Source organism: Rhinolophus hipposideros (assembly GCF_964194185.1).
Source record: "Rhinolophus hipposideros genome assembly, chromosome: 9".
Classification (NCBI taxonomy): Eukaryota; Metazoa; Chordata; class Mammalia; order Chiroptera; family Rhinolophidae; genus Rhinolophus; species Rhinolophus hipposideros.
The window spans coordinates 48,442,543-48,469,042 of NC_138055.1; the positions used below are offsets into that span (position 1 = coordinate 48,442,543).

Below are 26,500 nucleotides of genomic sequence, written 5' to 3' on the forward strand. Positions count from 1 at the left end.
TATGTCTTAATAAATATGACCTAAAAAAGTAATAATTCTAAAATTAGGTAAAGAAGGTAAAGTAGGCAGTGTTATCTAAAAATGTGATACTGTTAAAAATTTCAAAGGAATCAGTCTCCCTAGTTTTATACTGTAGTATATAAAAATAAGATTAAGTTCCTTGAAATGCAAAAGTAAAAAGTATAGATTAGATGAATTAAGATAATGGCAATTAATTTGGCATTGACATCCAAGAGGGTATATACATTTTAATACTTTTCGAAGAATTTAATTTTAACTTAGGAAGTTTAGAAAGTTGAACTCTGTAACCTTCCACTCAGTTTAAAATTTATAAAAGATAAAAAGATTCTTTCTGTATGGAACCATTACCCATATGGTTTCTATTCCTTGGTAAACTTAAGGTGTTTTTGTTTTGTCTTTGTTAGATTATCTGCGTCAAAGTTATGGGCTATCTATGGACTTCAATTCGCCAAATGATTATAATAAATTGGTGCTTTCACTGTTATCTGGACTCCCAAATGAAGTGGACTTTGCTATTAATGTATGCACTCTCCTATCAAATGAAAGCAAACACGTCATGCAACTTGAAAAAGACCCTAAAATCATCACTTTATTACTTGCTAATGCCGGGGTGTTTGACGACAGTAAGTTTTAAGCTGAACATATTCTGTGATCATTCTATATAGGTGTTACAGACTTTTTAAAAAGTTATTTAAGGAGAAAAGTACTTTTTATTAGTCAATATTATAGCATTCTTTATTTGTTTTTATTATCTTAAACATTATTTAAAATAATGAATGTTTGGATTTTTTAAATCTTAAGTATTTGAATAGTAATTTAGTCTCACTAGAGCTTTTGAAATAAAAATCTTGGGTTTTTCTTAGAGTTACATATGGGTTTCTTGATTTGAGAAGATTGTTTGATACAAAATTCTGATTTAAAAAATCTAGGATCCAGAAGAAATTATTTTTTGAAGTCTCTGTATTATATGTTTATAATTTTTTAAGCTGTTTAGATCAATGCATTTGAAAATTTGCTGCCTAAATAAGCAAAATAAGATTTATCAAATATTTCACACCCCTTTTACTTGTAGGATTTGCTAGTTACAGGTTTTTATAAATCATGTTTTTTGTTCTCTGTGGCATTATCTCATACTACATCTATTCTTCAAACCAAATTGCTCAGTTCTCTAATTGTAATGTAATAGTTTCATAGGAATTTGCCAAATATGTTTGGAAATCTTTTCCTGCTCGTAGTTTTTTTAAAAGAATATCTACGTTATCTGAATGTTAGTGATAAAAAAATTTTTTGCTTCTCCACCCTCCTACACCAACATCATTATGATTTTTTTTGCCAGAAGTGTATCTTATTAAGGGATAAAATATTCACATATATTGAAATTATTTTATCATACAGGAAACTATATATATACATATATATATATATATAATACCATAGACACAGTCTGAGAATTTATTGTCATAATTTATAGATCCTGACCCTATGTTTTTATCTTTAAGTAGCAACATGTTTGCGTATTAGTTTATTTTTCTGCAATTTCAGTTGTGTCAAGTAGTGTACTTTCAAACATAAATTTATTTGAGATTATCTAAGTAGGAGTCCTTAAAATTTGACATGTACTTATTTTGTATGAAGACAGTTTGGAATTAGTTTAAACAAAAGTGAAAATTAATTTCTTTGCCTTGGTTACATGGAAAGGAAGGAAGATCGTACTTCTCAGTTTGTATGGTAATTTTGAAGATCTAAATTTGGTGGATTTCCATCTCAATTTCATGTTCTTTGGTTCCTAATAATTTATTTTGATCTTTTAAAGACATCTTTTAGCCTTTAATATAGATTGGAGTTTAAAATTGTTTCACATTTTTAGAAACCATAAAATGAAGTTTTTAGAAAGAACAAATATTCTGAAACCAGGATAATGTTTTTTGAAGTCTTACCATTTAATCATTGAATAAGCATTGCTCATGTATGTATGATAGAAGTAATCTTTATCAGTTTGGTGCATTGAGGCATGTGATGTTCTTTAGACACAGTTTATCTTCTTGCATTCTTGAGGCATTTTTATCTAAAAGACTAAATTATTATGCAGTGTAGCAATCTAAAACATTAGTAATTTAGAAAATGCTATTTAAGGAATGTTTCTGCCATTCCAACAGTCAGAATTTCAGAATTCCAGAGTAGATAGAGACTTCATGAAGACCTAAACTTAAACCATTGGTTTTACATTACAAAAATAATTTCAAGTTTGAGGATTATGGATAAATTTGATTTGGTTAGACTTTTGAGGGGTTTTGATTTATTTTTTTAGGACATGGAATTTTAATTGAGAGATAAATATAGATGCCAGTCTCTTTGAAAATGTGGAATGTTTATGCTTTGTGTCTTTGAAGAGTAATAAAAATTCCATGTGACAAAAATTTAATTTTTCCATCTTATATTTCCATCCAGTATTCTTTTTCCAGTGAAGTTGTTCATTATGAGGTTTTTTTCAGGACAACCAAACAAAACCTTTTCTCTTTAGTGGTATATAAACCTCATTTTTCTGATTAAGCCGCTTCTTATATGTAAGTTTGTTATTTTATGAAATTCTTCAAGTCACTGTAGTTAAATTTTTTATTAAAAACTTTCACATCTATTGTTTGTATCATTTCCTCATGATCCTAAGATCACTAATAAAATTCATTGATAAATATAATTTATGTTAAAATGTTCCTATTCTTCACCTTTTTAATACTTTTCCAAAGAAGTACTTTACAAATTTTATTTTACTCAATAATAAGTAAATATTAGGTCTATACTTAAAGGCATTAGATTCAATAAATCTTTTACAGCAAAATATATCCAATTATGCGTGTCACAAGACATCCATTAAAGAAGCTTACTTTTGTTTTTTTAAAGAATTACATTCATAAAAACTACTTTTTCTATTAACAGTTGCCACTAGTTTTCTTTTTGCATTCCCAAAGCAGTAGCTTTCATTGTAGAATTAATCTGATAGTTGATGAAAGCACTTACGTAACTTTTAAAGGGAGACACATAGTGTCACAGTTTAGACATTTGTATCATACTATTTTACTGTCTGGTCCCATAACTGACAATATTAGCTGGCAGCCTAAAGGAGAAAAAAAATAATATAACATGTAGCTTTATGTCTTAATCTTTGTTGTGGGGGATGGGGCAGGGTGTTACTAAGAAGAGCCTTTTGAAAGTGGATGGTTTGACTTTTCCGCCTAAAATAATGTTAATTCAAGAAGTAGAAACAAGCTATAGGCCTGAGAATGATTCTTAAAGGAGGTTTCATTTGTGGGAATTATTTCCAAAGAATGCCTTGCCATATATTACTGAAATATGAATTCCACAATTATTTTTGAAACTAGTATGAAAATTTTAAATTGTAACAGTTTGACAATTTAATAGGAATAGCATCAGTTTGACTTTTTAATATTTTTCTCTTCTACAAGTGAATGAAAACTAATGAGTTTAACTATTATAATACTCTTCATTTCTTTTCATGTATCTATCTAAATAACATGAAGATGAGTTGTGTATTTTTAGTTTATAGAGACACAGATTTTCTTTAAGTTCCATAATTTAAAAAAACCTATTTCAAAAGAGATTATTATGACTTTCTATCATTTACTATGAAAGTTTTTAGTGAACGAGGTATCTTAAAAATGTATTTTTACTTTTTTTTTCAAACCAATCTATTATTAAGGAATTAAGTGAAAGAAATAATTCCATTTTATTGAATGTACTATTCTTTTAGCTTTAGGATCCTTTTCTACTGTATTTGGACAAGAATGGAAGGAGAAGACTGATAGAGATTTTGTTAAGGTAATTTGAATAAATTAAAATATTGAACCATTGAATTACATGTAGCCAAGGGTCAAGGATCAATGAATGGTTGCTCATTTTATATACATGGTAACCTATGCTTTAATCTTTATCATAATACATAGATACCTATTTAAAAGTTGTGATTAAGTTGAATAAAAAAATCTTTTAGAATAGCTAATTATCAGAAATGAAGTTCTTACTTTAATTACACATTGATTTCTGAAAATTATAAATCTCTAACAAAAGCAGTAAATCTGAGAATACCCAGATTCTGAACAGCAGTTTGGATAACTTCCTTAGAGTTGTTTTTCAGTTGACTCAATCACTCTTCAGCTGTGTCTAATATTCCTCTTGACACATTTGTCAAGTTTTATTTTAGTGACTTTTAATTTCTAGAAATTCACTTTGTGTTTTTTCAAAGTAGCCTTTTTTCTATGCTTTTAGTAATTTTTAAAATATAAATTATCTTTTCACTAATATAATCTAAATTATATGTATGAAGATAAATGTGAATATATATAATATATACAAATTAAATATATATACACATACAAACACATACCTGATGATTCTAATATCTAAGCCTCTTGCAACTCCAATTCTACTCACTCTGATTTAGGGGGGATTATTCCTTTGTGTTTTGTAATGTTGGTTTATAAATTTCAACAGTTGTTTCTGTGGGATTTGTTTCCCGATTGGATGGAGTGTGTTTTTTTCCCCTCAAGTTTTGTGTTTCATTTGCCAAAAACCTGAAAGGAAATACTGGTCAGAATGACGTTAATTTTTTTATTGGAGATTTTCTGATAACACTGATAGTAAAACTATGGGGATTGCGGAGCAGGCTAGGGGTAAAATATTTAGGAGATTATTTTTAATTCAAAGTTCAAGTAGAGACAGTTAATCCCTTTTTTCTCGCTTTCTATAAGGTTATTAGACCTTCAAATTTCTCACATGATACAAAGTTGGATTTCAAATTCCCCACTTCACAAGCTGACCCAAAGTGCTATATCCTGCCCTCTCCCCACAAATTTGAAGCCAAGTCTCTTGGTTATAGTTAGGAAGATAATTTTCTGAACTCCAGAATATTGGTAATTAAAATATAAGATGCACAAAATGTTTATTTACATATTTACACATGTAGTTACAAAGGGACATGGCGGTTGTCAGTATAATCAGTTATCACATGAAATCAAAAAAACATAAATAAGTTAAAGATGATTAGGTGATCACCTCTGGTATATGTTTTCATTAATTTCTGCTTTTTATAGTTCTTTATATATGCTATATTTTAGGGGGTTAATTTGCTAAACTTTTTCTAACTTCTTGAGCTGGAGCTTACATCACTGATTTTTGTTATTTTTTTCTATTACATTTAAATCCATAAAATTTCCTGTAAGCACACATTTAACTTTATTCTTTCCATTTGATATTTTATGTTTTTATTATAATTCAGTTTAAAATGTCTTCTAATTTTCATTATGACTTCCTCTTTAATACATGGAATATTTAAAAGGGAATTTTCTTAATTTCTAAAAATATATGAAGTTTTTCTAGTTTTATTTTTCTTACTAATATCTAACTGATCTTCACTATAGTTGTTATATCTTTCTGGTTAATTAAACATATTATAAAGTGTCCTTTTCTTACTTTTAAGCCTACTTTTTGTGTGTGTGTGTGTCTGATTATTAGTGTAACTATATCAGCTTCCGTTTGGTATTTATATGGCTCATATTTTACTTTCAGCTTTTCTTAGCCTTAATATTTTAGATGCCCTTTTGTAGACAACAGATTTGGGGGCATTATTTTTTTCCAGTGTGAAAAACTTTGTTTTTATGTTATTACATTTATTCTGTTTACGTTAAATGTAATTTTGATATAATTGTGTTCAAATTTACCATGTTTTGAGTTGGTTTATATAGATGTCATCCTGCCTGTTCAATTTTGGTTTTTTCCCTTTCTCCTTACCTTTTTTGGAATTGATTTAACTGAGTATTGTTTATTATTTCATTTTTCATCCACTTAGCTTGGTACTTACATCCTTTTTCAGTTCTCTCATTCATTGCACTAGAGATTATAATTTTAATTCTTAACTAGGTTAGTAAATTAGCACTGTTACTAATTTATACTTCTTAAATAATGCAGGGAAACTAGAATGACTCAATTTACTCACGTTTGACTTATGTACTATTTTTTTATACATTACATTGCTCTTTTTCAGGCTTCTTAAAATAGAATCTTAAACCATTGGTTTTAAACTTTCCTTGTCTTATGTCAGCATATAAAGCTATAAATTTTCTGTACACGCTGCTTTAGCTCTGTCCGGCAAATTTTGTTATGTTGAATTTTGATCATTTGATTCAAGATATTTTCTTATTTTCCATGTGATTTCATCTTTGATTCATGGGTTATATAGAACTGTGCTATTTAATTTCTGACTGTTCATTTTCAAACTAGCTTTTATTAGCATTGTTGCCATTATTACTGATTTTTAATTACATTTCATTGTTGTCAGAGAACATATTTATAATTTCAGTTCTTTAAACTTATCAAGACTTGTTTTATGGCTCAGTATATAGTCTTCCTTGGTGAATGTTTCATGCACACTTGAATGTGTGTTCTATTGTTGGATATAGTGTTTATTGGTATCAGTTAAATCATAGTTTTTGACCGTGTTCAAGATTTCTGTATCATCATATCTTTTCTATATAATTATGCTATGATTTCCTGAGAGATGAGTATTGAAATTATCAACTATAATTATGAATGTTTATATTCCCTTTCAGTTCTGTCATTTTTTGCTTCAGATACTTTGAGCCTCTGTTATTAGTTTAGGATTATTTTGTTTTCTTGATGATTTAGCTTTTAAGTATCATCATGAAATACTCCCCCAACCTCTAATAATCCCTTGTCCTGAATTCTCTTGTCTGCTATTACTTATCTATGCCATCTTTCGTATGATTAGTGTTTTCGTGATATAACTTTTTCCATCTTTGTGCTTTTCATCTGTGGTTTTATATATGATATTTCTTATAGACAGCTTGTGGTTGGGTTTTGCTCCACCCCTTCCCTCAGTGTGCCTTTTTTACAATTTCTTTTTGTTTTATCAATGTATTCAGACCATTTATACTTTATGAAATTGTTGATGTGGTTTTGTTTTGGCACTCAGCTTTTACTTTCCTGAAAATTTTATTTTGCCTTTATGTTTGAAGCATGTTTCTGCTGGAGAAAATACTGTATGTTTTAGGATTTTACCTGAGCACTGAAAGGTAACATTTTATTGCCAACTGATCTGCATTGTTACTGACGCAGTCAGTTTTATTCTTATTCTTATTGTTTCTCTGTGTGTGGTGTAGCTTCTCTGATTGCTTTTAAGGTATTTTCTTTATTATTTATTTTTAATGTGCCTAATTGCTTAATTGCTTTTCTTGCTCGGGGTTCATTGAAGTTCTTGGTTTGCTATTTTCCATGAAATTTGGAAAGTTTTTGGCAATTGTTTCTTCCAATTTTTTTTCTTTCCTCTCCTGTTTTTCTGGGACTATGTTTATACATATAGTCCACATACTACGATACTGTTCCACAGGCCACTGTGGCTCTGTTCTTTGTTTTTAGACTTTTAGACCTTTTCCCCCCTGTGTACTTTGTTGTGAATAGTTTCTGTTATGTTTTCATTTTCTTGTTTCCATTAAGCCCATCTAGTCATATTTTTTATTTTAGATGTCATGTTTTTCAGCTCCAGAAATTCTATTTCATTCTCTCCTATATTATTCCATACTTCTTAATTATGTTCATATTTTCCTGTAAATCCTCGAGCATATTTAGTAATAGTTGTTTTAAAATACTTGTCTACTAATTCTGTTATCTTTATTATTTCTGGGTCTGTTCTAAACCGTTTTTTTTTTTTTCCTTAGTTTTGGTTCACATTTCCTACTTTTTTAGTGTATCTGATAATTTTTTATTAGATATGGATATTGGGAATGTTATATTATTTAGTGTTTAGATTTTAGTGTCTTTTCAAGAATTATGGACTTTGTTGTGGCATGCTTTTAATTGGTATCTGGGTGATCTTGTTCCTTCAGAAGGTTGTTTTTAAGCTTTGTTAGGACTGATATAAGTTACTCTTTATTCTAAGACTGGTTTATCCCTCCTCGTAAAGCATAGCCTTTTTTGTAATTCTATTTAATTAGCTGGGTGTATAGAGTTTTCTCTGGGAAATTTTTCAGTTACAGCTCCTCAGTAGTTGTTCTGTCCATTTTTTGGCCTGGTATTTTGGAGTTTGACCATACACATGCATAGCTTAGTACTTAGCAATCAACTCAAGCACCCCTCCGCAGATTCACGTGGCTCTTTCTCTCTATTGCCCCTCCTTTCTTGCAAATTTGCTCTCAAATTCTAGCTGTGTTGGCCTTGCTGAGCTCTGATGAGTCTCCTCAGCTTAGCAACCACTGTGATCTCTTTCGGTTTATTTCCGTGTGCCATAGTCTAGAAAGAGTGCCCATGTAAAAATACAGGATGTCATTGGGATCACCTCATTTCTTTCCCATCTATCAGTTATAACAGTTATGCGTTGTTTGTTGTCCCTTCTCTAAGAACAATCGTTTCATGCATATCAATTTATGAAAGGATGGCGACTGCAGTACCAATTACTCCATTGTGGCCTGAGCAAAAATTTCTTCCAAGCGTTTTTCCTAGATTATAATTTTATATATATTTTTACCCCATAAGATTTTTTATAGTATTTTATTAATTTAGTATTTATTTTTATTTAAATCACATCTACCTTTCTTTAGTACAGATTTGCAGATGATGAATTTTTCTCAGTTTTCATTTGTCAGAAAGTCACTCTTGAAGACCAGTTTCACTATATAAAAATTCTAGCTTGGCAGGTATTTTCTTCCATCACTTTGAAAATACCCCATTGTCTTCTGGCTTCCATTATTACTTTTACAAAGTCTGCTGTCATTTTAGTAATTGTCCTTTTCAGGGTTATCTGTCCTTTTTTCTCTCTTTGCATTTAACATTTTTCTCTGTCTTTGCTTTTCAGGAATTTTATTATGATGTTCCTTCTACACATTTTCGTTTCTCTTTCTTGGAGTTTGGCATGCTTCTTAAATCTATACGTTGACATCTTTTACTTATCTTAGAAATTCTCTCTAGATAGGTCTCTTCAAAAATTGTATCTGCCCTTTCTTTCCTTCCTCAGGAACTCAAATCATTTTTATGTTAGAACTTTTCACTATATGCCCTTTGTCTTGCGTGTTCTTTTTCCTGTTAGTTCTTTTGTTTCTATGCTTCCAACTTGATGTTTTTTCTGCTCTCTTTCAGTTCACTAATTCTTTCTTGAATCACATCGAATCAGTTGTTAAATCCATCCATTGAGTTCTTATATTCTGTTCTAGAATTTCTATTTAATTCTGTCTTATAGTTTTCACTTATTTGCCCAAAATCTCATTATTATCTTTTGTTTCTTTATTATCCATGATCATTTTAAATTTCATGTCTGGTATCTTTATTATTTGAATCCCCTGTAGCCCTTTTTACTTGATTTTTGAAAATTGTCTATTTTTCTTTATATAACTAGTTCTTTTTTTTATTGTTACCAAACATTTATATTATGAGTCTTTTTTGCAGTGAGTCCTTTTGGTGGTGGACTTTTTCTCACACTAGTCACTTTAAATGTAAAAGAACCTTAATTCTATAAAATAAAGTACTATTATTTTGACATATACATACCAGAAGGTTTAGAAATAAAGAATGAACTAATAGCCCATGTGCTTCTTTATGAGTACAAAAGTTATAAGATAATGCAGTTAAATGGCATAAACAGACGCATTGAAGTTCATTATGTATAGACATATCAGTCTAAAAGTATTTGTTTCTTAGCCAGAAAAAGAACATTAAACAGTGGATTTTGACTTGTCTCCTTGCACATGTGGATCAAAAACCAGTTAGTAGATAAAGAATACTGGAAAGCAACTTAAATATCTGGGTAACCAATTTGGGAAAACCTAACTTCACCACTTGCTGTATGATTTTTTTTTTGTTTTTCTTTTCTAGATGTAGATTTACTCAGTAGCTATCCAGCAATATCTCAGGAGTGTCTGTAAATAAGAATACTGTAATTATGTGCAATTTACTAATAGGTTTAATGACCATCATAATTTTCAAGTACTGATGAGCCAAACACTATTTCTAAATATTCTTCATAGCTGTAAAGTGATCTGAAAAATCTATGATTCATATTGTTGACAATGTCACAGGTACTGCTCATATTACTGTCGTTTGTTATCTAGCATTCATAGTTGAAGAAAATGCTAAGGAAATGCTAAATTTTAGTTAGTGGTTAATGAGCATAAAGATGTCATTTTCCCCTTTATTCATATATTCCCAAATTTCTTTCACAGACCTTTTAGGGACCTGTGGGCCCTAGGCTAAGAACCCCTGGTCCAAATGATACCTTATTATATAACTTCCTTAACTGTAGAAAATCAAGCACTTATGTCAAAAAATTAAGTGCATAGAATATAATGATATCTGCATGAACTAAAATAGAAACGTTATAGTTTTATAGTAGGTGTAACTATTTAAAGTAACAGAATAGTTGTTTCAAATTGTCAAAATTAAGTATAATTATTTCTTATTATAGTTTTGGAAAGACATCGTTGATGATAATGAAGTACGTGACCTCATTTCTGACAGAAACAAGTCTCATGGTAAGTCAATGAGAAAAAGTTTTAAATAACTTTGAACTATCAATAATAATAAACATTAATAAGTAAAATGTATTTTTTCTGTTGTAGAAGGTACATCAGGAGAATGGATTTGGGAATCTTTATTTCATCCACCTCGAAAGCTGGGCATTAATGATATTGAAGGACAACGGGTACTTCAGATTGCAGTGATTTTGCGAAATCTTTCTTTTGAGGAGGGCAATGTTAAGCTCTTGGCAGCTAATCGTACCTGTCTTCGTTTCCTATTACTTTCTGCACATAGTCATTTTATTTCTCTAAGGCAATTAGGCCTTGACACATTAGGAAATATTGCAGCTGAGGTAAGCATGTGACAGTAACCTAAAACAGTTTTTATAATTAATGACAATATTTACTTTAAAATTTTAGGATATGGCATTATTATATTTGCCATATTTACAGAATATTCAATGCTTACATATAGTTTTTGCCTAAAATGATTATAGAAGTATCACATTCTTTTGTGGAAGAAAATAAATATTTGAAATGATGCTTCAAATTTGTTAATGACTATACTCACAGTAATTACATTTTTAAAAGTTATACAACATTATTCTGTTCATTTTTATAAAATGTAAAATATACAGCACTGGAAGAAGCCTATCTCAGTAATAGTGTCCTTTCTTTTTCCAGCTTTTGTTGGACCCTGTTGATTTCAAAACTACTCATCTGATGTTTCATACTGTTACAAAATGCCTAATGTCAAGAGATAGATTTTTGAAGATGAGGGGTAAGTGTTCACTTAAGTTTCTCCCTGTCTAAAGTGCACAAACCTTTTATCATCTGTTAAAAAAACAAATGCTTGTTTTTGTATTGTTTTTCAGGTATGGAAATTTTGGGAAATCTTTGCAAAGCAGAAGATAATGGTGTTTTGATTTGTGAATATGTTGATCAGGACTCATACAGAGAGATCATTTGTCATCTCACTTTACCTGATGTGCTGCTTGTAATCTCAACACTTGAGGTGCTATATATGCTCACAGAAATGGGAGATGTAGCTTGTACAAAAATTGCAAAAGTAGAAAAGAGCATAGGTAAGATGAAAAACCAAAGAAACATTTAAGTTATTTTCTTTACTAAGAAAATAATACATAATGTGGTGCTATACAAAATCACAATTGATATTTGGGGTTTACTGTTTATTTTGAAGAGTCATTACCCTTTCACACGCATTTGTTTGTATTATTCTTTTTGCCTATTTTAGATGAGCAAGAAACTTCTATCATATAGAGACCAGGATGTGTGTGACTGTTAGTAATTCCTGTTCCATCTCCTTATTACTATATACTATTAAGCAACTAAAACTAAGTAAAACAAGCTTCCTTTTGTTCCTAGAGGTTTCTAGTAGTGGTACTATCCTTAAAATCAGTAAACTGAACTCCATAGTGGAGCTTGTCATATTAACATTTAGTGATTCAAGTGATTTCTTTCAGATAAATACTAAAATTAGAGTCAATAAAGATTTGGACTAAATAAAATTATTATTGAGAAATTAAGATGTCACTTTCCATGTCAGTATGGAAAGCTTTTTAAAAATAAAGATACCTAACCCCCATTCCAGAGCTACTAAATCAGTCTTCAGAGATTGAACTTAAAAATCTTTTTTAAAAGATCCACAGATAATTCTGATGTACAGTGATTCATAGACTACCATTTGAGAAGTAGTATTCTGTACAGCGTGTGTTTTAAGTGATGTGATTGTTTTATAATACTATTGATTGATAACTTGGTTTTTAATTTATTTTAGACATGTTAGTGTGTCTGGTTTCTATGGATATTCAGATGTTTGGGCCTGATGCACTAGCTGCAGTAAAACTCGTCGAACATCCAAGTTCTAGTCATCAAGTTTTATCTGAAATTAGGACACAAGCTGTAGAGCAAGTTCAAACGCAGATCCATGTAGCATCTGCCCCAGGTTAGTGTTTTTATATATTCTTTTTCAGTATGGTTATTGGTATGTAAAATTTAATGCTAAGGATAAATTTAAATATGTACTATAGGGAACTGAGATTTTATAGTAGAGTAGGCTAAAGGAAAACTTGAGTATTTTACTTTAATTTCTTAGATATTATACATTCCAGAGCAACAGGATCAAGGAAAGCACAGAGGAATTATAGTATAATAAAGAAATGAAGTTGAGCAGGATTTAGAGGAGTGTGAGGAATTAGATTCACAACTGTGAGAGCAGTAAGTGCTCCAGATGGACTTCTTATTTGTGGTTTTGGTCCTTGGAAATGTATGTACCAGGAATAGGTTAATCATATATTACATTATCATTTCCTCAGGTGGTCATCAGAATACCTCAGTATAATACCTCCCTAATACTTCTGAATCTTGGACCAAACACCACAGACTCAGACCTAGGATCAGTTACATGTGCTTACATACATAAGCACATATGTAAGCCACTTTGTACCCTTCTTAGAGTCCTTTGGAACAATTCTGTTTAACTCAAATATCTTTAATCAGAACTCGGGCCTGTCTAATAACCAGCACTCTCTTCAGTCCTTGGACTTCTTTCTCCTGACTGAGTCATCATTTTTATATTTTAGCAATCTCAGCCTTTTTGTAGAATACTTTCTCCATCTTCATTTGTTCTAACGAAAACAATCCATCTTTCACCTCACCTATTCTCCCACCTCTCACTGTTCCCAAGACATTTCTCTTTCCTTGTACTTTTTTTTAATGGAGTATGCTCGTTTTCTCAATTGATCTTACCTCTTACTTTGCAGATAATATGGAAGCTATGTGGCATGAATTTCTTCAATTTGTTAATCCTTCACTTACAAAATTATTGTCATCTGAACTTCATTCTCCTTCAACTTCCCGTTGTCTCAGGAAGAGATGTTAGCTTCTTTTGAATCAGTGCTCTGAATATCCGTCTTTCCCATTTTCTCATTCCTATGTTTTAAACCTCTCTTTCTTCATCTGCTTCTTCCTTTCAGCCTAGAAATACATTCAGATCTCTCTCAACCTCCCACATCACCTTTAAAACAAAAATCTCATTGTCCTTAGTCTTTAACTACCACATCTATTTAATCACCAAATCTTATTCAGTCTTCCTAAATAACATGGCCTCTTCAATATGATTCTGTTCAGGCTGTCTTTATATCTTTCCAGCTACGTTGTTCTCCTTTCATTTACTCATAGTCCCAATCTCTCTTCTATTCTAACTCATAGAATCAAAATTTTATACTCTGAAAAGTTTGTAGTATATCACATGTTTCGTTGACTTCCATTATGTCCTTCTCAAGTATATGGTATTGTTATGTCATACGTGCATTTAACTTAACTTGAATTCAACTAACAGAACTGGACAAATAATCGAAGGCATGAAAAAATTGATAGTTTTCACTACTAGCCTACCCAATGAGCTTTCACCCACAGGCAACAGATGTTAAACAGCCAGTGCATATTGGGGAATCAGTGATCAGAATATTAATGGTTTCTCAACCTTGAAAAAGAAATGAAACGGTTCATATTACCAGTTAAGTGAGTGGTAGAGGTATGTTCTTATCCTCAAAGAAAAAACTGAAAGTTAAATTGAGGGCCATAGAGAAACTATATCCAACAAGAGGAATTAAGAAATTATCGCTGAATTATACACCGAATTATACACTGAATTATAATGGGCCATTTGAAGAATATTCAAGGGTATTTTTGATGAAAGCTACTATATTTTGCGTTGGCACTGACCTGTGACCTTAACAGATGAACTCACTGCCAACTTAAGATTTGGTCTTCATTTGACAAATGGACAAAATTAAATATTGAGAGTTTGTGGCTCACTCATATATGTAGTAATTCATTGATAGAAGAAGGAATAGGTCTCTTAAGGACTTGAAAAAAAAAGTTAATTTTTGATCTGATGAGCATTTCATTATTTGCTCATTATGAATGATAGCTTTTTAATTATTTGATTACGTTACCATTTATACTTTGGCTTTTCCTCCCAATAGTTTGTTTAATACTGCTTTCTTAGGGAATGGTCATCTTCAAATTTTTTCTCAGTTCTTTTCACTATGAAAACTTATGTGATCTTTCATCCATTTTTTAATTAGCATCTAAATTTCTTCATAATAATTTAAAAAGTTACAAATATGTTTTTTATGTATATATAATTAACATTTTAAAATAAGAGTGAAACACTTTTTATATCTGGTGGAATCTTGATACTTACCATCATCCATTTTAAAAAATACATAAACGCTTAATATCAGAAATTTTATGATATCCCTCTTTCTCCTTGAATTCATATCCATCACCCTCTCAATACTTCTCAGCTATAAATGTAGACATTTTAATTTAATTTTTTTCAATTTCCTGTTACTTTATAAAACTGTTTAAAATTGTATTTTATAATTTTATATTTATATTTTATAATTACCAGTTTTAGTAATATATAGTACATCAAACAAAAGTATTATAAACTTTTATAAATAATTATTAAATAAAAAGTAAAATTGGAAGTAATGAGGTAGACAAGATGTTTTTCCCTAGTTCTCTGGAAAGTATGAGTCCACTGTGTCTGAATGAATATTGTTTATTGCTAGAATGAAAATGAGTTCAGTATCAATTGTATCTCTGGTTTTTTATTATAGCTGTAAGTCGGAAACCTAGCTCATGCTAATAAATAGCTTAACAATTCTTTTGTTAGAACTTAAGAATTCTTTGAAATTCTCCAGAATTATCAAAAAAATTATTAAAATTAGGATCTTCTGACAACTTTAGTTCGTCTATGATTTTGTTGAATTAACAATAAGAATTAACAACACTTGACTCACAAAAGTATTTGCTGTCTAGTCATTAGAGACATTTATTTTTGTTTACTGAAAAATATATCAAAAAGATATGAACAAGATATGACTGTAAATTATACTTGTTACTTTTATTTAAATACATCTTGTTTAACCTAATATATTCAAGAAGTGTTAGCACAGTGTGTTAACAACTTTTGCGTGCATCAGAATCACCTGGTGGGCTTTAGCACTGATTTCTAGGGTCTAGTACCCTGAGTTTTTGATTCAGGTAGAACTGAGAATTTTCATTTCTAACAAGTTCCCATGAAACGGTGATGCTGCAGGTCAGTTGAAGACCACTGGGTTAGGAAAATTGAAACATGGTTCATTTCAAGAACAATACAGTGTTTTTTGATAAAGTACTTTTATCATGTGTTTGAATACATAATTTTTGTCAAAATCTTGATTTGGCACTGCAGCTTGGCCTCATTCGATAATGGAAAATGTCTGGCATATAACCTACCTGATAAAGGTAGTCTTTATTATCAAAAGTATCTTGCTTATTCATCCTTACTTTTTGTTACTCAGAAAAAGTATTTCTCAATCCAAGAAAGTGTATCTTCTTCCCCTCTTCCTTACTTCAGAATTCTGTGATAGTTAAAGTTGCCATGAGATTGTCATCTGAATAAACTAAGATGCCACCACCTTCAGTATTTCTTTAAAATAGTCCCTGTGTTTTACTGACACAAGATTCTGCTTCAGAAGTAATGCACTCTTTGACAGTAGGTTGAGGGTTGGCTAAGGGAAGGACATTAGCAAAAATTGTCATCACTCTATAATATATATAAATTCAGAACACATCAAAGAGCGAAAATACCCAAGTTCTGATGTCCAATGTTGCCTCTAACTATAATATATAAAACACCAGGATAGACAGGAAGCCCTTCTCTAAGACCTTGGTCAAAGGAAACTTTGGAGACACTAATGTTTCTAATTCTCCCTTTGGTGTTCCAGAGGTTTTTAAATAATAGTAGTAGTAGTAATAATAATAATAATAGCAGCGAACATTTATGTAGTGCTTACGCTATGCCAGGCATTGTTTTAAGTGGCTCATATAAATTCTTCTAATCCTCCTGAGCTATGATGTTAATGTACTATTACTTTTCCCCATTCTATAGACAGAGAGGTTAAGTAACTTGCCCATAGTTACACAGCTAGTGCTGAGTGATGAAAAACTCTAGAGCTGGCCTCTCTGGCTGCAGAGTCATATATTTAACCATAATCCTGCAATGCTATTAAGGATAGGTGAAAGTTAAGACTTTCTGTTCCGAACTGGGATAAGAACAGTTATGAAACACGAGGTGATGTGCTCGGGCAAAACAGTTTTAGGAAGGAAATATATAAAAGTTGAGTATCTGGAAACTGATTCCTTTTAAAGCATAAGTGCCTTTGTATCCTTTGGAAGGTCTTTGGGTATCCTGAGGAAAATACTTCTCAATTTGTAGCCACTTTTATACTAATTATATGTTTTCGGTTTATATTCTTAATTTAGTTGTGGCTGCATTATTCTTCTTAATGTTTGTAAAGTTTCTCATCTCAACATAATTTTTAATGTTTTGTGCAATTGACTGTTAATTGATTCAGGAGATTTCAGTCTATAAGTAGGATATACTCTTGTAGTACAATTGATGAAGAACAGGAAAGATTTCTACATAGGTTCAGGCCCTAGAAAGGTATTTTCTATAACACTGTTATCAAGTTTGGAGGAGAAGAAAAGATAAGCTGGGGTTGCACTGGGAAATAATTTTGGTTTTAATTATGTTCTGTTAAGAAGCAGCATATCACAGTATGGCCTCTGAAACGTGACAGACCTGGATTCAAACTCAGCACTCCTGAATGAAGGCTTTCCAGCTATACCAGCTTCGCTCTCCATTATACGTTCCTTTGTGAACTTAATATCTGAGCTTTTTTTCATCTGCAAATTGAGGATAATTAAATTTAGACCTATGTATAAGATCAAAACAAATAAAGTAAATGGCTTAATGCAGAGTAAATGTTCATTAAGTGACTGCTGTTAGCTGTTATCCCAATTAAAGCCCAGGACCTAATCAATCAAAGGTTAGAATTGCTTCAGCTCATTTGCAGATTTGACTGTGCTGTGGATTTCTGCTAGTTCCAATAATTTAGAAATGCATTTGTTCTGTTTGAGGGTTCTGAGTTTTGTTAAAAATGTCACCTGAAAAAAGTGGGTACATTTATAAGTTTAGAAACTATAAAATCATGCTGATTCAGTGGTGAAATAGTATAATTTTAAATTTTAACTATAAATATGTAAGATTCTTATTTATAACATCATAAGTTTTTATTTTTCATGTTTTTATTAGTTCCTTTGTATATAGCATAGCATTTCAGCTTTTTGTTCATCCGATCCCAGAAATTTTATATATTCTACTTATAAATATTTATCTTTTAAATTCAGAAGTGAAGTTATTGGTGATACAGTCTGCTTCTGTAACTAAAATGAGAGGTGCTTATTTGCTGGTATGTTGAGCTGTGTGACCTTGGGCTAGTTGTTTTAATCACTTTGTGTCTCCGATTCCATATCTGTACCCATATTACAAAAGAATTAAGAAAGATAATGTATGTGAAGTATTTAACCCAGTGTCTGACCCATGGGAAAAATAGAGTTCACATTAGCGATATAATCCATGTATTGTTATTACTTGAATGATTATGAGGTTAAAAACGTAGTTCATCTAAGACAGTGCCTGGTATAATATGTGTTCCATTATAAGTTTCTTTCTCAAATTTGTATATTTTCATTATGTTTATATACCTTTTTAAAAGGTATTCATTGTGAGTATTAATTTCGTTCAGTATCCATGAACTAAATATAGCATCTATATAGTGACTAAATTTTCTAAAATGATGTAGCTAATGTATTTTTTTCTTTAGCTTCCAGAGCAGTTGTAGCACAGCATGTTGCTCCACCTCCAGGAATAGTGGAAATAGATAGTGAGAAGTTTGCTTGTCAGTGGTAAGTGGTTTATTTCTATTAAGGCTTTATCCTTGGGAAGAATAAAGCAAAAGAGAAAAGGAAACATATTACAACAGTCATCCAGAATGTTTTATTCTGTATTTCTGTTTAGTTAGAATAGAATATCATTTATACAAAGAAACAACAATGTAAAACCACTTCACCTGTATTTTAGAATAATTTGAAAGAAAAATATCTGAATCTTCCGAATTAAAGTAGAATTTTAATTGAATAGAATTTCATTGAATTACACTGTCTAATTTCTTTTCAGGGTAAAATTTGTGTTTAAAAGTTATCTTTGACTTTGTAGAAAATAAGGTTTGTCAGATTATAGAATTTACTTTTCTTAATGTTTCATTAAAACTAAATTGGACTGATTTTAAGAAAATAAAACCAACATTTATTGTTAAATGTCCCTTCTTTTTCATCAGAAGCAAAACTTCTTATTCATTGCTAGTTAATTTTTCCTGTTTGTGAGTAGTGAGGGGAAACTGATTAAATGATAAACTAGCCAGTTTGTCTATATTGAAATAAGCAACTTGAAAATAATATTTTCTTGAAAAGACTGAGTAGTTATATCTCAGCCACTTTCTGAAAAAAAATATATAGGGTTGGTTCGATTTCATTTTGTCTTGGAGGTTGCCTCTATGTTATTTATGAATTTCAACTTAAATTCTTTAGAAGATTAACAGATTGAAATATAAGATCACTTTCCAATGATGTATTACTTTTAAAACTCTTTCCTTGATTCATTTTCTCCTATTCTCTTAACATTATTTGTCTCCCATTCTATGCCTCTGTCACTCTGTGTTCCATATTTTTGGTGCTTTCATATCTTTGTTTCTGACAGTTTTTTCTAGACTTTCACACTTTGCTTAAATCAGATTTATAGTTTTAAATATCTCTAATTATTTGCTTATTCCTTACATACTATATTGTTACACTTTGACCCTTTATACTTTATAAATCTCTTCCAATAATATGTGGAAATGTTTTTCTTCAACACTGAACCAAAAAAAGTTTTTTGTATCAAAAAACGTTTTGAAAACTCGCTTCTCAAAGGATTATAAAAGTTGGAAAATGTATGTACCACATCCACTGTAAAATGTGTATGTGCTAGGAATAGATTTGGTCTTCTAAATCACAGTTGCTCATTTACACCAGTTCTAGGGGAAGAGGAGGAGAGATTCGTTTCACAATTAGTTTATTATAATTATTATTTTATGCAGTTTATAAAGAAACAACTGTAAGTTGGATTATTATGTATACAGTGAATCCCAGAAAGTCCTATAAGGATAACTAGGTCTCCAATCCTAACTTATAGCTAGAAGTCACTTTATGAAAATGACAAACTAAAGTTTGAATTAGTTTGTATAGGATTAAGAATAGAAGTGTGAAGTGAGGAATGGGAGTGTGCAGCATGGGAAGTATCATTGTTTTAGGGAGTAGTTGAAAGCTTAAGTTTTTTTCAGAAGGAATTTGATTCAAGAGGCAACAAAAGTTTTACTTTAGTTCAGTTTTCCTCCATTTTCCACATCTCCAATAGCTCATAATTGGGAACTTCTGTTATATTTTTATTATTACAAGACAGGAACCTGAGTAGATATTCACTGAATAAAACTATTTGTTGTAGAATGTTTGTTGCCAGCAGACCAACCCTGCTCTCGCTGGGATGTGAACACAATTTTTATGTTGTTGTTCATGATTTTTTTACACTAAAATAAGTATGATTGAGTATTTATTTTAATCTCTGTTTGATCTCTTTATTTGATTTAGTCTGTCTAAAACCTAGCTTGTATTTTTGCTAATAACATGAAGCAGTGAAGTTTGACTGATAGGCATAATTATTAGTTTTAATACATTGTCTTCAAATGATTTTAGCACGCTTAAATATAGACTTTCCTATAGTATATTGCATAATGACATTTATTTTTCTTCTCTTTTAGGCTAAATGCTCATTTTGAAGTAAATCCAGATTGTTCTGTCTCTCGAGCAGAAATGTATTCTGAGTACCTCTCAACTTGCAGTAAATTAGCTCGTGGTGGAATCCTAACATCAACTGGATTTTATAAATGTCTTAGGTAGGATACATAGTTCTTAACTTTAAATAAAATTAATTTACATCACTTAGAACCCCTCTTGTTCTTGAAATAGAAAATACTGTTTAGTTTCGGACATCTCCACTACTTGAAATTTTATATGGTTAGGTTGCAGTGCAGTATGGTAGAAGTTTAAATACAAGGGAATTTTGGACCTCACATCTGATGTTTCTGTTTGAACATTTTGAGGTTTATCAAAGAAAGAGAAGGAAGAAATTAAGTTTACCTTTTTTTCCTACCTACTTTTGTATGTTAAAGACATGACTTTTGCCCTTTTTAATCTTTAATAGTCTATAACTAATGCTCTCTTCAAATATCCAGGTTCTTTGACATTTTTCAAAGTTCATAAAATAGGCATTGCCTGGATGTAGCCCTTTTGTTAATTATATGTGCAATAGAATTGTTTAAAACCCAACAGTGTTAATGATTTTAAAAATTGGAGAATTGATCTTTTGTATTTCTTTCTTTGCTTCCCACCCTTGCAGAATATTAACTGTATGTATCATACTGGTTCATACATAAGTAGCAGTGAATATATTGCTGCTGTTCATGTAAACGTTGTTAGAAGTTAGTGTTTTTTCCTAGTGTGCTAATTATCCAAACTGAGTGTGTGTGTACTTTACAGAACGGTCTTTCCAAATCATACAGTGAAGAGAGTGGAGGATTCCAGTAACAACGGGCAGGCGCATATTCATGTAGTAGGAGTAAAACGGAGGGCTATACCACTTCCTATTCAGATGTACTATCAGCAGCAACCAGTCTCTACACCTGTCGTTCGTGTTGATTCTGTTCCTGATGTGTCTTCAAGTCCTTCTCCCGCAGGTATTAATTTTTATTGTTTTAAGTATTACCAAGTTAATAATAAAATTACATACATTTAAAAAGTATGACTTTTCCTTGTTTTTCCAATAGCATTTTCTTGCTTGTTTTGTTATTTAATCATATGATACAAACTTGTTAGATATGGATTTCTTAAAACTATTTTCTCTTGTATTAAGTAACTTAATTCCTATATGCAGCTTTTCAGTCATTTCATTGTGAATTTTGACTTTTCCTTTATATTTTCAGGAATCCCTCATGGACCACAAACTGTAGGAAACCATTTTCAGAGGACTCCTGTTACCAACCAATCTTCAAATTTGACTGCAACACAAATGTCTTTTCCAGTACAAGGTGTTCATACTGTGGCACAGACTGTTTCAAGAATTCCACCAAATCCTTCAGTTCATACCCACCAGCAGCAAAATGCTCCGGTGACTGTCATTCAGAATAAAGCTCCAATTCCTTGTGAAGTCGTTAAGGCTACAGTAATCCAGAATTCTGTACCCCCGACAGCAGTTCCTGTTAGTATTGCTGTGGGAGGAGGAGCTGCACAGAGTTCTGTGGTTCAGAATCATGGTACAGGGCCACAACCTGTTACAGTTGTCAATTCCCAGACATTGCTTCACCATCCATCTGTAATTCCACAGCAGTCTCCATTACACACAGTGGTACCAGGACAGATACCTTCTGGCACTCCTGTTACGGTAATTCAACAAGCTGTCCCACAGAGTCATCTGTTTGGCAGAGTACAGAGCATACCAGCATGTACTTCTACAGTTTCACAGGGTCAGCAGTTAATCACCACATCACCCCAGCCTGTGCAAACTTCATCTCAACAGTCATCAGCTGGTAGCCAGCCACAAGACACTGTTATCATAGCACCCCCACAGTATGTAACAACGTCTGCATCCAATATTGTCTCAGCAACTTCAGTACAGAATTTTCAGGTAGCTACAGGACAAATGGTTACCATTGCTGGTGTCCCAAGTCCACAACCCTCAAGGGTAGGGTTTCAGAACATTGCACCAAAACCTCTCCCTTCTCAGCAAGGGTCATCAACGGTGGTACAACAACCTATTCAACAACCACAACAGCCAACCCAACAAAGTGTAGTGATTGTAAGCCAGCCAGCTCAACAAGGTCAAACTTACGCACCAGCCATTCACCAAATTGTTCTTGCTAATCCAGCAGCTCTTCCAGCTGGTCAGACAGTTCAGCTAACTGGACAACCAAACATAACTCCATCTTCCTCACCATCACCTGTCCCAGCTTCTAATAACCAAGTCCCTACTGCCATGTCATCTTCCACCCCTCAATCGCAGGGACCACCTCCTACTGTCAGTCAAATGCTATCTGTGAAAAGGCAGCAACAGCAGCAGCATTCACCAGCACCCCCACCACAACAGGTACAAGTACAAGTTCAGCAGCCACAAGTACAGATGCAAGTTCAACCACAACAAACAAATGCTGGAGTTGGTCAGCCTGCTTCTGGTGAGTCGAGTCTGATAAAACAGTTGCTGCTTCCAAAGCGTGGTCCTTCAACTCCAGGGGGTAAGCTGATTCTACCAGCTCCACAGATTCCTCCCCCTAATAATGCAAGAGCTCCTAGCCCTCAGGTGGTGTACCAGGTGGCTAACAACCAAGCAGCAGGTTTTGGAGTGCAGGGGCAAACTCCAGCGCAGCAGCTATTGGTTGGGCAGCAAAATGTTCAGTTGGTCCAAAGTGCAATGCCACCCACAGGGGGAGTGCAAACCGTGCCCATCTCGAACTTACAAATATTGCCAGGCCCACTGATCTCAAATAGCCCAGCAACCATTTTTCAAGGGACTTCTGGCAACCAGGTAACCATAACAGTTGTGCCAAATACAAGTTTTGCAACTGCAACTGTGAGTCAGGGAAATGCAACTCAGCTCATTGCTCCAGCAGGAATTACCATGAGCGGGACCCAGGCAGGAGTGGGACTTCAGGTGCAAACGCTTCCAGCCACTCAAGCATCTCCAGCTGGACAATCATCTTGTACTACTGCTACTCCCCCATTCAAAGGTGATAAAATAATTTGCCAAAAGGAGGAGGAAGCAAAAGAAGCAACAGGTTTACATGTTCATGAACGTAAAATTGAAGTCATGGAGAACCCGTCCTGCCGACGAGGTACCACGAACACCAGCAATGGGGATACAAAGGAAAACGAAATGCAGGTGGGAAGTCTTTTAAATGGGAGAAAGTACAGTGACTCAAGTCTACCTCCTTCAAACTCAGGGAAAATTCAAAGTGAGGCTAATCAGTGCTCACTAATCAGTAATGGGCCATCGTTAGAATTAAGTGAGAATGGAGCATCTGGAAAACAGAACTTGGAACAAATGGACATGCAGGATATCAAAAATGATTTGAGAAAACCTCTAGTTAATGGAATCTGCGATTTTGATAAAGGAGATGGTTCTCATTTAAGCAAAAACATTCCAAATCACAAAACTTCCAATCATGTAGGAAATGGTGAGATATCTCCAGTGGAACCACAGGGGACTTTAGATGCCACTCAGCAAGATACTGCCAAAGGTGATCAACTAGAAAGAATTTCTAATGGACCTATATTAACTTTGGGTGGTTCACCATCTGTGAGCAGTATACAGGAGGCTTCAAATGTGGCAACCCAGCAATTTAGTGGTACTGATTTGCCTAATGGACCTCTAGCTTCAAGTTTGAATTCAGATGTGCCTCAGCAACGCCCAAGTGTAGTTGTCTCACCACATTCTACAACCTCTGTTATACAGGGGCATCAAATCATAGCAGTTCCCCACTCAGGATCAAGAGTGTCCCATTCTCCTGCCCTATCATCTGACGTTCGGTCTACAAATGGCACAGCAGAATGCAAAACTGTAAAGAGGCCAGCAGAGGATAATGACAGGGAAACAGCCACAGGAATTCCAAATAAAGTAGGCGTTAGAATTGTTACAATCAGTGACCCCAACAATGCTGGCTGTAGTGCAACAATGGTTGCCGTGCCAGCGGGAGCAGATCCAAGCACTGTAGCTAAAGTAGCAATAGAAAGTGCTGTTCAGCAAAAGCAGCAGCATCCACCGTCATACATGCAGAATGTGGTCCCACAGGTAAGTCCTCCTCTCACATTGCACTTACAGAAGTTCTGAATTTTGGAAATATGATTTTAAGGGGAAAAGTACTTTTTTCCATGTCTCATCTTGAAGTTAATCGTACCAGATCACCAATGTACTCAAACTTTTGTGCTCTTTTATTTTTCTGGTTTTTTGTAATGTTAAACAGTTTCCAGTTGTTAACTTTAGCATATAGTTTAAAGACTCTACTTTGTTATAGACCTAAATTAGTGACTTTGTAGACCCAAGATAGAGAAGCACTTGTAATCTCTCATTTTTTTGGAGAATTTTTGAAATGTAACTTAGTCTCTTTTTGTAGTTTGCGGTGGGGGGATGTTACTAAGAGTACTCCAAAAGGGAATTTCTGTATTTGATTTTGACACGAGGGGTTTTCATAGTACTTTTGTAAAAAACATGAATCCCATAAGAATTTTATGAAGTGTGTTCTTGTTATATTTATGTATTGAATTAGTAGCCTTTATTCTTTAAAAGTATAATTATAATTTCAGTTTGTTTCAGCTATTCTGATATTATTAATTTTGTGTTTCTTACTCGTTTGCTCTATTGTCATGTTTCTGCTATTCCCTTTTTAATACCTACTAATCCATCTGCATGCCTTTGTAAATGAATGTGTTTTCTGTGATCAGTGCTACTGTACTGAGGGTCTAGTCAGCCTGTAGAGATTTTAAGGATAGCTGTGTGTTATTTCCACTGAAACTAGGGGTTCACTTAACAGTTGTTTCTCACCTATTTCCTGGATTACTTCTCCTTCACTCTCTCTTTCCTAATTACTACATGGCCAGAACTTTCTGTGACTATTGCCAACTCTGCTAGCACTCTTCTGGCTTGGGTTTCTTCTCTGTGCTTATGGTAATGATAGCAGATCTATGGCCACTGTTGGTGTTCCAAATCTAGGTCTGGGGAAAGAGGAGGCAGCAAATGGAAGATGACAGAACAAAGAAACCTCTTGCTTCAGAACAGTTCGTGCACTAATATACATATTTGTTCATGTGAATGGATAAAGCTGGACAGTGCTGCTCAGGGCGCATAATGAAATTGTAATTTATATGTAGTATTGCTTAGATATATTTCATGGTACCTAAATAGTTTGAGTATTCTTTGGTGGATGTTAGGTACATGGCAATAATAGTTTTGGTGGAAAATACTAAATCAATTCTACTCACTTTTACAAGTTGAGTTTTTCATTTATTACACAAAAAATGGTAAAGAGTGCAATGTGTAGCATATAGTTAACATTCAGTTAGTTGGGTTTTTATATTTTTTCTTATATTTAATAATTTCCCAATTCATCTTGATTACATGCCTGTTTTCTCCTCTTCCTTTCTTTTATAATCCTTAATAGTTATAATAGACCAAGCCAAATTAGAGAAAAACTCCATTATGAGGAATTGCTTCATCTCGCCAACCCTTATTTTTGGTATCTTGAATCTTCCAGTGTGCTTATATTATGTAATGATAACTAAGTAACAAAAACAAACGATAATACTAGCTAAGACTAGGACCTGTGCTAGGAACTTTGCACTAAAGCATTTTCTCATTTAATCCTCACAACTCTTTAGTAGGTAAAAATTTTAATTATATTTTAGAGATGAGGCCCCAAGATGCTAAATAATTTACCCAAGGTCACCAATATGTTCATCTCATACTGGTCACCACCAGTATAATAGTGCTAGAACTGAAACCTGTGTGTGTGTCTGAAACCAAGACTCATGCTCTTACCCCATTTCTCCACTATTCTAAAATGTTCCTTTATAAATTTCTAGAAAGCTTTTTTATATGTAACATACTGATTACTTGAAATACCATGTTATAGGATGTGAGTACCATCAAATGATAATTGTAAGACAGTAATGCTAAAACTCTTTGCTTAACATGTTGGACATGCATGCATCTAATTCAAACCATAAAATTAATCCATTTTATTCCTAATCTGAAAAATGGGTACTGAATTTCCATATGCTCTCCCCAAGAATATAATTTATTTAAAATAGCTACACTCATTATTTCTAAAATTGGTATTTGGTTGGCATGTAGAAATTTAAAACTTGGCAAGAAAAAAGATGTAGCGTAC

The 26,500-nt window shown here is 32.6% G+C and overlaps 1 protein-coding gene across 1 annotated transcript in view; it reads left to right on the forward strand.

The window, feature by feature from the left end:
* Window positions 1–26,500, forward strand: part of ARID2 (AT-rich interaction domain 2) — a 151,813-nt gene that overhangs the window by 81,774 nt on the left and 43,539 nt on the right. Inside the window, exons 5-15 of the mRNA XM_081061166.1 lie at window positions 426–644; window positions 3,788–3,855; window positions 10,502–10,568; window positions 10,656–10,906; window positions 11,238–11,334; window positions 11,429–11,638; window positions 12,352–12,519; window positions 18,299–18,380; window positions 20,327–20,461; window positions 21,105–21,301; window positions 21,548–24,405. Coding sequence (XP_080917292.1) covers window positions 426–644; window positions 3,788–3,855; window positions 10,502–10,568; window positions 10,656–10,906; window positions 11,238–11,334; window positions 11,429–11,638; window positions 12,352–12,519; window positions 18,299–18,380; window positions 20,327–20,461; window positions 21,105–21,301; window positions 21,548–24,405 — 4,352 coding nt within the window. The remainder of the gene's footprint in view (window positions 1–425; window positions 645–3,787; window positions 3,856–10,501; window positions 10,569–10,655; window positions 10,907–11,237; window positions 11,335–11,428; window positions 11,639–12,351; window positions 12,520–18,298; window positions 18,381–20,326; window positions 20,462–21,104; window positions 21,302–21,547; window positions 24,406–26,500) is intronic.